Genomic DNA, 11,108 nt, shown 5'->3' with positions numbered 1-11,108 from the left:
CGTTAAAGCAATATATCTTGGTGGTTTTATGAGCACATTAAAGGGATAGTTCTGTCAAAATTCGGAAAATCCTGTCATCAACCTTCAAGTTCACGTTTCACGTTCAAATAAAAATTTCCTGATAGTTTACTCACCCCCATGTCATCCAAGATGTTCTCTTTCTTCATTCTTCAGTCGAAAAGAAATTAAGTTTCAATGCAGCTTCAAAGGGCTCTACACGATCCCAGCTGAGGAATAAGGGTCTTATCTAGCCAAACCATCGGTCATTTTCTTAAAACAATAAACATTTATATATATTTTAACCACAAATACTTGTCTTGCTCTAGCTCTACTTGCGCATGCGTGTCTTCACATATTATGTAATCACATTGGAAAGGCCAAGCACGGTTAGCTCTTCGTCTGTGTACTCTGGTTCAGAAAGGTAGGGTAGAGCAAAAAACTCCATCTCATTTTCTCCTCCAACTTCAAAATTTACCAACATCGTTGTTTTACTTTTTTTTAAAGGGCGTTTGACTTTCTTTGCACGTTCGCTTTGTAAACACTGGGTCGGTGCTTCCGCCTACGTCACGCGTGATCTTTCCAACGTGACTACATAATGCGTGAAGTTGAGCTAGTGCACGACTAGCATTTGTGGTTAATAAGTATATAAATGTTTAATTTTTTTTTTAGAAAATGATTGATCGTTTCGCTAGATAAGACCCTTATTCTCGGCTGGGATCGTGTAGAGCCCTTTGAAGCTGCATTGAAACTGCAGTTTGACCTTCAGCCCGTTGGCCACCATTGAAGTCCACTATATGGAGAAAAATCCTGGAATGTTTTCCTCAAAAACCTTAATTTCTTTGAGACTGAAGACAGAAAGACATGAGCATCTCGGATGACATTTGCGACACCCCTCCTAATCTCCCTCATGCCCGTGCTTTGGCTTACTATGATAACATTATCTGTCAGGTAACGTGTTTCTCGTCTTTCTCTTTCCTCTCCCCCTCCTTCCCCTCTCTGCATGGACCCCGAGCGTAACCTTTTGGTAAGGGAGGGGGTGCACAGCGCACAGAGAGATGGGAACATTTTCTCCGCTGAAAAGGTCTGCTCTCAGATAGGAGTGTGGTTACTGAGGCAACAGTTGTTACCATAGCAACAGGGTAACCGGGAAACGGGGGGGAAAAGCTGGTGTTTTTTGTTGCGAGCGCTGCTTTTGATGCTCTGTTAATGGTGAAGCTTGGCGCTGTGGCTGACTTGAGTCTGTCAGCCTCTTTCCGACTGGCTATCCATCCTCACGGTCGTGTCTCTAGGTGAGCAGATAGTCTAGCCTGTAGACGCACTCTTTGATCCCACACAAGAATCAATATGGAGGCAGACCTTTTCCCCTGACACATACATACACGCAGGCCATTTGTTTTAAACATAAATGCAAGCGACAGGGTTGTGTAATTTCATTTGGACCTTTTGGAATTTGGCTAGAGGTGATTCTAGGTTTCTAGGTCCTATCAGTCATATGTTACTGTTCAGAGGAATATTTCTTGTTTTATGTATGAGAGGTTGCGAGTTTGAGTCTATAAAATGATTTTTTACTTTTTTTATTTAATTCTTAACTATTTTAATTGAATTTTTAATTAAATAATTTTATTTGGTTGAGTTTTTTTTTTTTATAAATTAGAATTGCATTTGTTTGTCATTTATTTATTATTTAAATTATTTTATTATTTAATATTTAAAGTGATATGTTATGGTTCCAAGGAATATTTCTTACGTTACGTATTAATAATTACAGGTATGTTTTGAAAATGACTGAAAATTTTGCATTCATTTTATTTTTTTATTAAACAGTCATTTAAAAATTATTTTTAATTTATAATTTTTTTATGTTGATTTAATTTTTTTAAGTAAAAAAGAATGTAGCAGAAAATAGCAGAAATTTAATTATTATTTTATTTGATTAATTTGTAATTATATTTAGCTTAATTGGTCATTTGATTGAATTTTTAAAAAATAAATTTGAATTTAACTAAAAATATTAAACATTTAATAATCATTTATACCTAAATATTAATATTCATTGCAATGATTAATGCATATTTTTAAATTTTAGTGATTGTCTTATTGGTTGATTTTGTAAAAAAAAAAGAAAAGAACTAGAGACATTAAATTAGGATAGCAGAAATGTAATTATTGTTTTTTAAATTATGATTATTTTATTAAATTTTATTTATTATGCAGTTTCATTTATTAATATATAAGTGATTGAATTTGTAAAATTAGAATTTAATTAACCGTATTAACAAATTAATATTAATTACATTGATTAATCCATAATTGTATTCTAATTTAATTTATTGATTGATTTTGTCAAAAAATAGAACTACAGACATTCTTTTTATTAAATAACTCAATTTAATAATTAAATTACTAAATAATTTTTTTGTTTTAAATTTATACATTTTTAATTGATCAAATTTTTAAAAAAGTAATTAGGTTAAAATGAGTAATTAGGTGTATCAATAATAGTGGCGTAGGTGGTTGCATTCCATTTTGTGAGTTTTTTTTTCACTGGAATAGAGAGTGTTCAGATTAGATGTTTTCTGACTTGAAGGAAAGATAATATATAATGTAACAAACTTTGTAAGATCTAGAAAGGGAAGGAAATCCACTCTTAGAGTGGTCACTGTTTACAGCAATCATGATGAGAGATCACACAATGACAGATTTTTAAGGGTGAGTTAATGGCAGCATCTCTAGGTCCAGCATTGTGCCCTGATTGCAGACCTTGTACTCCGCTGAGAGAAACCACCCTCCTCCCCCCATCACCCCGCTCCCCTTCTCTCTTCCTCTGCACCGCTGCATGTCTGACTCTTCACACGGACCTGCTAGTGGTCCTGTGATCTGCTGCTGCTTGTCCATTGCATCGCATCAATATAACTGTCTGTCGTTTCACTCGTTTATCCTGGTTCAGAAAGATGAGAGGGTGAGTGGGCTCTCTCTGTGCCAGATCTCACCAACCAATGGCGTGTTGAGCAAAAATGCAGGATAAACATCTGAGATGCAATGTCTCACTGCTGCCCATGGGTGGCGTAACACTTGGCTAACATGTCTGCCGCATGGGTAGATGTAGATCTAACACGGGCGTCGTTTTCTCTTCTGTGGGATAACCATAACACAGCTTTCTTCTCGTTTCAATTATTCTGAAAATACAGGATTTCAATGGAAAGCAATGGAAAATACAGTATTTTTTCCAATAGAATAGATATTTTGTTCATAAGATATGCATTTTTGAGCCCCTCGGTCATTTTATGTTTACTACAGGCCAGCCGGTGGATTAACAGTCTCAAAAACTCTCAATATGTATAACATCTACATTAAATATAACCATCTATGCATTTATAGTTGCCGTCAATTCCAGCTTGGATGTATCAGTCAGATCAGAGTAAAACCAAATCATATCTCTACTTTTTAGTAATTTTTTTAAACACTTTTGGGCAAAAGGGACATGAATTCAATGTCTTTAAGACCTGAGCTCAGGACTTTTTTTCCCCTGAGAATTTTGATTAAATTCTATATATAGTAGTGCAACTCAAGGTCACATTTTTAAAGAGTTAGTACACCCACATAAAGTAACATTCTGTCACTTTTTACTCACCATATATCATATTTATTCCATGGAACACAAAAGGAGAAATCTTTGAGAATTTTTATATATCTGTGTATATATAAATTCTTGTGATTAAATAGTCACTCTTTGCTAAAAATGAAAGAAAAAAAAAATTATATATATATATATATATATATATATATGTATGTATGTATATTTTTTTTGTCTTAAAAATAGTCCATCTGTCTTGTGTGCTAAATTTCAGATGTTTTTAAACCATATGATTGACATCTTTGTGATGAACAGACCAAACTTTATAAAATTTTACTAAAAAAGGATATTTGAAACAACATTAGGGTGAGTAAATAATGACAGAATTTTCATTTTTGTATTAACTATCACTTTATGTCTAGCGCACAGTAAATATATTTTTTGTCTCAGAGCCAAAACCTAATGACCTTAAAGGGCCCTAGATGTACGCCCACAATGTTAATGCTTTAGTAAAGCAAAAAAAAAAAAAGAAACTAAAAAAAACTTCTCACCACTGAAGGATCTTATGCAAAGGGCCCTTTTCCTACCCTTCTGTCTGTCCTTCCCTGTCTCTTTCTTTCTGTCTTCTCTATCTCTGTCTCGTTCTGAATGGAAATTATTATTATTTATGAGGTATATAATCCTCTTAATGCCCCCACCCCTCAGAAAACCATGAGCAGATACACCTGGGAGTGTAAGACCAAAGAGGAGCCCGACTGTGAGGTAAGACTTACAACCCCACAACTCTGCCCAAAGGACAGCAGCTGTCCTTTCATTGTGCTGTTCTCCTGTCAATCAAACTGTACTGACCAATCCTGGCCTTTCCTACCATCATCATCATAGTGAAATCAAACTCATTTTGATACAGTATGGTCCATTTAAAGGGATAGTTCAGCCCAAAATGTAAGTTCTGTCATCATTTACTCACACTCATGTCGTTACAAACCTGTATGACTTACTTTCTTCTTTTTGGTGCACCACAAAAGTACCATAAAAGTGGTCCATTTTGCATTATATTGTTAAGTTTCATATTTGAATTTGTTTTGACAAAAATGATGAAGAGAAAGATTTTTAGAGATACAGCTACAGAAGAAAGTTATACGGGTTTGGAACAACATGAGGGTGAGTAATGTCCTTTTAAAGAATATAATAATATGTCAACTAATATAAAAATATGTCCACTAACAAAAAAGGTCACTTACAAATAATAATAGTCCATTAGTGGAATTCACATCTGTGGGTGTATATTGTTTCAACTAGAGTCGTCTGCAGAAATATAATATGCCCGCATGAGATCAAGAATGAGATAAATTCTCCAGATCCTTTCAAACACTCCATGACCTTCATGCAATACAGGACGCCAAAATTGATTGTCTCTTCCGGCCGCTTAGAGACTTGAAGCTCATCATCACAGAGAAAACACTCCTGAAAATGAAATGCATGCCATGAAACAAGGAATCTCTCAAGACAAGAAGGGGAGGGGGGACAAAATGTGGACAGTCAGGCCTCTTTAATACCATCAGCCCAGAGCTACTGCTCCACAGATCGATATCCGCTTGAGTAAAAGAGCCCGGCTCTGGCTAGCAGCCAAAACACCCTCTGTCTCTCTCTCTCTCTCCGTCTCACTCCACACACACAGACCTAAACCCTCAGGGAGGGTCTGTTACTTGACAGATGTTTTGGAATGAAATAGAGCATATATAAACTAGAGCTGAAAGGTCCGATAAGTGAAGTGGTAGCTGAATATTCTTCACTCAAGAGATTTTGACTTGACTTAAAGGAACAGGTCAGTTCAAAAATGTCATTTATTCACCCTCATGTGTTGTTCCAAACCTGTATACTTTCTTTCATCTGTGGAACACAAAAATAAGACATTTTGAAGAATGTTGGTGAGCAAACAGTTTCGGTTCCCATTGACTATGGCCAAAAAATATAACACAAGTCAATGGAAAAAACGAAACTCTTTGGTTGCCAGCATTCTTCAAAACATCTTCTTTTGTGTTCCACGGAAGAAAGAAAGTCAAGCAGGTTTGGAATGACACGAGGGTGATTAAATGATGACAGAATTTCATTTTTGGGTTAACTATCGTTTTAAGACAACACATGGACCATGCTAGTACACCAAAAAAGCTGGATCTGTCCAAACAATCACTGCAGTTTTGACCTCTATCCACGGCACTTTCCAGATTTAAAATGTATACAATGAAAGTTTACTTTATTCACAGAAAATATGTGTGGTGACCCACTGCTCTATTCCCATGTATGTCCCTCTGTCCACTCCAGTTTTATGCTATAGACCTTGTTCCTGTCTTGTCGTCTTAGTGTCCTTCCTCAAAGCTTTGCAGTTTGCTGCAACTGACACTTACTTAGGTTCCATTTCAGTTAAAATACTGCCTTAGAAAGAAGCTAGGTTTTGAAACAGAGCTATATTGTGTATAACATCTAAAATTATGTTAAGTGTATACATTTCAATGCCTGCAAAATAAAATATATGTACTTATATACTATTTACCTTTATAAAATATAAATACTACTGTTTGAAAGTTTAAGGTCAGTAGGATATTTTTAAATGTTTTTTAAAAGAAGTCTCTTATGCTCACCAAGGCTGTACTTATTTGATAAAAAATACAGTAAAAACGGAAATATTGTGAAATATTATTAAAATTTAAATGAATGGTTTTCAATTTTAATGTGTTTTAAATGTAATTTATTCCTGTGATGGTAAAACTGAATTTTCAGCATCATTAGTCTCCAGTCTTCAGTGTCACATGATCCTTCAGAAATCATTCGAATCTGCTGATTTGCTGCTCAAGAAACATTTCTTATCAATGTTTAAAAATGTTGTGCTGCTTAATATTATTGTGGAAATCCTGACACATTTTTTCAGGGGTCTTTAATAGAAAGTTCAAAAGATCAGCACTTATTTGAAATGTAACGTTTTAAATGTCTTTACTGTTATTTTTGATCAATTTAATGTGGCCTTGCTGAATAAAAGTATTAATTGTTTTGTTTTTTTATCCTATTGACCCCAACTTTTTTGAATGGTAGTGTGTGATTTATAGACATTATTATTCAAGAGTTGGAAAAAAAAAGTTTTAAAAGTAACTAGGGATGAGTCACATTATAACACATTGATTGTCTTGATTGGTTAATACCTGTCAGCATTCTCTCCAATGTTTAACTGTCTAATTAAGCTTCAAATGAAACTGCGTTAAAAAGTAACACATTGCAGTAAGAACAACATGGTAGCCGCCACTTCTCATTAATACCATAGCTAAAGTTGACTGGAAGGATGAAAAGAAATAATCATCAGTCCCCTCCATCATGACTCTCTTTATATCAAAAGAAAATCCCTCAAACATCTCAAGAGAAGTGTAATCCACTTCCCCATCCAACCGCAAGTAAAAAGCACATTTTCTAGTTTCATGCCGACAGAAGAAAGGACGCCCCCTATCCGGTAACCATGGAGGTGGCGTATCCCCACGTCCTGCCCGAAGTTACAATCTAAGTCATCGCTGAATGGGTAAATCATCTTTAGTTGTCTCTATCGAGTTCAAAATGTGACACACCTGTGCCTTAACCCAACTACACCAAGGGACCAGGACGCCTTATTAGCTTATCTAGCAAAACAATTTTGCTCAAACAGCTTCCCCTGAAAAAACATGCTAGACCAGCTCTGGATTGAGGGTGTCAGTTATCCCTAAAACCAGTTGTTTTTGTATTTAAGATGATGCAAATCAGTTTTAATTCACTATGAAGCTCAAGTTAGATGATCATAGGATGTGCAAGTCTTGTCTCATTCATTTGTTTCAGTTACTGCTCTAATTTAAGGCCACTGAATGGTTATTCCACAGAGAGAGAGAGAGAGAGAGAGAGTGCTATGATTTATTGCTATGGCAGGTGAGCTCCTCTTGCCAGAGCTCTTGTTTCAGTCCATGGCTTCTCCTGTTCACTGGCGGGACAGGAGTGTGGGATGGGCTGTATGAGCTTTGATGGGTTTGCATGTATGCATGTGTGTCAGGACAGGTGGATCATACAGCCTCTGCTCTGCCCAGAGGAGAAAACAGCCTCAACCACTGATCGACTGCAATCAATTGATTTATTTGATGCAGGATCTGTTCCCGCAGTGCCGTCACACTCCAACTATTTGGATGTGATACCAAAGTGTTTTGGAAATAGTATCTACTAATTTATTATTACAATTTAAATGTATATTTATTTTTATGTAAACAACTAAATGTATTCACTAAATTTTGTTTTTGGTTTGGTGGAAATTATTTTTATGTATCATATACACAGTTTTTTCCACTGGCAGATGCAGTATGTATTTATTTATTTATTTAAAATGTCACATTGTTCAATTTAAAAAACGATTAAAGTAGTAAGAGACCTAATGAACAATATGATTTATATTTTATTTATTAACTTTACTATTGCACAGTAACCATTTAAAAACAATTCATTATAAGAGACATTATGAGCAATGTAATGTGTATTTATTTATCTACTTGAACAATTTTATAACTTTACAATTACAATTTATATATTTGTTTGTTTGTTTACTTTTTCAGTTGCACATTATCCAATGAAAAAATATATATTATAGTAGGAGACAATATGAACAATATGATTTATTTATTGATTTTAAATACTTAAAAAATGAATTGGATAATTTGCAATTGTAAAGTTAATAAATAAATAATATCCCTCGTAACATCTCCTACACTACTTTAATGAAGTTGTGTTTTTTGTGGTAACTGGATAAAGTAGTACATTATTTATTTATTTTTATGTATTTGTTTAATTTATTTTTTAATATATTTTTAAATCATTTAACAAATATACAGTTGCACATTATCTAATTAAAAAAAAAAACATTTAATAAAAGTAGGAAACGTAATAAACAATATGAGGTTGTTGCAGAGGTCTAACATGGGACTATCATTTCTCAGGATGATCCTAATACCCAGAACAAGCTGGAGGACCCCGTGAAGGCCCCCCCACCGAAAGAGGACGAGTCGCTGAACATCCAGAACTCGCTCACCCCTAAGCATGAGAACCATAAGGTGCTGGGCGAGGAGAACTCTTCGGAGGTAAACTCGCTGCAGAACAACATGATGTAGAACAGAAACAAAAGCACCCCACGCAACCACGTCCACGATCACTTAAAGCATCGAGCAGCAGACACTACGAGCAGCCACACCCACCACACCATCAGCACACGACAGAAAACATTAAAAAAAAACGCCCCTCATACCCACTCAGTCGCCACCTCCTGTCTCGCCTCTTGTTGCAGTCTTTTTGCCCTGTAGTAGACCCGCCCCTGACCCAGCCCTTATATATACACACACACCTACCCCTGCCTAACTGAATTACGGCATGCGTTGGTGTATATTGTAAAAAAAGAAGAAAAAAGTCAAACATATTTGGGGTTTAAAATATAAAACGTTGTCATAAAAGAAAAAGCTACTGAGAGGTTTTGATGTTCGTCTGACTAATTCAGTGAGTATGTATAAATATATGGAAAAAATGCTTGGATTGATATAAAGAAAAAAACACAATGTGTCTTTGTTTTGATGTGATTTCTAATCCTTTGATGTACTTGTTTTATTTTGTACTTTTTTGGGAATATAAACTACGAAGAGAAAAAAATCTGACAGTTGTTGAAATAAACCTTTTTAACACTAAAGCCCTTGTCCCTGTGTGGTCCTAGCCTGCGTTTTTTTTGTCCCTGGCCGGATGCTATCTTGCACTCACTATCTCTTGCTTTGCTTGGTGTTGCACATGGCTTTTTGATACCTGCCCTAAGGTCTGCATCACTTTAGACCTTCACACTGACGGGGTTGTGCAGAAGCTGGTAAGCCTGTCATAAGGTGGGTGACCCCAAATCATGCACATCTGTCTGTTATTTCCCTGACAGGTATGAATTTAAAATCACTTGCATCAGTTTCTGAGGTGACAGGGATCAGCTAAGACTCATATAAGACCGTTTGTATCAGACATGTCTCTCAGCAATGGTCTTCAACCTTTTCCAATTTAGTACTGCATAATAAGCATGGCTTATAATAACCTATGAATCTATTGTCGGGGGAAAACTGCATTAATAGTTTCTTTAGTTGTTTTTGCTACACTCAAGGGTTTGAAATAGGCAACCCTGGGTCATTCTATCCCCGGGTAGCAATCCTGGGTTATCTTGCTACACTTTTCATACTGCTCATGGGGTAAATTCATACTGTACATTCCTAAATCCTGGGTTAATGTTATTTGCATATTTGCAATGTCAGTGTCATTGACTGGACGAACGCAGCACGTGACCTGTTTATATAGCATCCTCATATAAGACCCCATTTAAAAAGTCAAAACCTGAGGTTTGAAAAACAAAAAGCCTGTTGATGAATGGGCCTGTTCCGTAGTCACAGTGAACACATAAAGAACGATATCCCTCATAAGTATCTCTCTGCAGTCGGTGCAGCTATCAAACTGACACTCCAAGATTCCTTTCTCTTATAAATGAATCACAGGTTCTTTATTGTGATTTCCTCTTATGAGTTTTTGACGATGAGGTTTGTTTCAGCCCCAGAGCAAAGACTCCTTCCTAACCACGTTAATAGAGAACAAGTTCAATTGAGACCGCCAGCAAATAGGGAGCAGACGTACCGCTGAGACAATTTTGTCATTTAGCAGTGCAAGTCAGCAATAATTTTTTATTGTAATATTAAATAATAGTATTTTATTTTATTTTTCAGATTTTTTCCAGTCCTGTGTTTTCAGTACCTCAAGGGCCTCTGGTTGGTCTCTTTGTATGAATCTGTATTATAATGAATAATAGGGACCACTTCATCCTCTCATTCACAGAGCGGCATAAGTACCTTTTCAATGCACCACAGATGCCTATGAAATCAGATCCGGGAACATACAGACCTACATAATCACGTCGAGTCTATATGGTTACATTGTCTGTGAAACACAGTATGTGAAACTTGTTCCTACTTCAGTGCTCAAGAGCACTTTGCTTAGTTTTGGCCAAATCTGAGTTAGTGGCAGCTCCACTTATTACAGCCTTTTTCCTAATCTAATTCCTGCTTGCTGCCATGACAACAGCATACACACAAGTATCAAAAACAAGGGAGAGTTCATAACATGTGCTACACACACTAAAAATAAAAATCCTCAGTCTCTGGCACTGTGAAAAAGGACACAGTACTAATGTCCCCAGGCACTCCTGCCTCAAGTTTTGTTGAATCAAAACCAGCTTGATCTCACCACCTCTGTAGAATTATTTTTCTTCTCTCTCGCTCATTTTTCACTGCTTTCTCTCCCACCCCTTCCTTTTTCTGCCGTGTTGATCCTTATGCAATTGCAATTCTGGGGGTGTAATCATCATAGAAACACATTCTGATAGTATGGGTCATTGCTAGATTTAGGAGAGGCTGGTCAATCTCTGCTTTCATTTTCTGTCACTCAGGTGGAACAGTGTACAGCGAAATACAAAGAA

At 36.0% G+C, this 11,108-nt stretch overlaps 1 protein-coding gene across 5 annotated transcripts in view; it reads left to right on the top strand.

The window, feature by feature from the left end:
- Positions 1 to 8,848, top strand: part of LOC107686028 (chondroitin sulfate proteoglycan 5-like) — a 39,908-nt gene extending 31,060 nt beyond the window's left edge. For 3 of the 5 annotated variants that reach the window (XM_016482870.1, XM_016482845.1, XM_016482837.1), the window contains exons 5-6: positions 4,280 to 4,336; positions 8,566 to 8,848. In XM_016482870.1, coding sequence (XP_016338356.1) covers positions 4,280 to 4,336; positions 8,566 to 8,736 — 228 coding nt within the window. In that variant the 3' untranslated portion in view covers positions 8,737 to 8,848. Of the gene's footprint in view, positions 1 to 4,279; positions 4,337 to 7,034; positions 7,137 to 8,565 lie in introns of all 5 variants that reach the window. The other 2 variants (XM_016482861.1, XM_016482852.1) reach the window with 2 other exon arrangements.
- Positions 8,849 to 11,108: the final 2,260 nt, after the last annotated feature.

This window comes from Sinocyclocheilus anshuiensis, unplaced genomic scaffold, assembly GCF_001515605.1.
Source record: "Sinocyclocheilus anshuiensis isolate Anshui unplaced genomic scaffold, SAMN03320099.WGS_v1.1 scaffold389, whole genome shotgun sequence".
Lineage (NCBI taxonomy): Eukaryota > Metazoa > Chordata > Actinopteri > Cypriniformes > Cyprinidae > Sinocyclocheilus > Sinocyclocheilus anshuiensis.
This window is presented reverse-complemented; position numbering and strand designations above follow the sequence as displayed.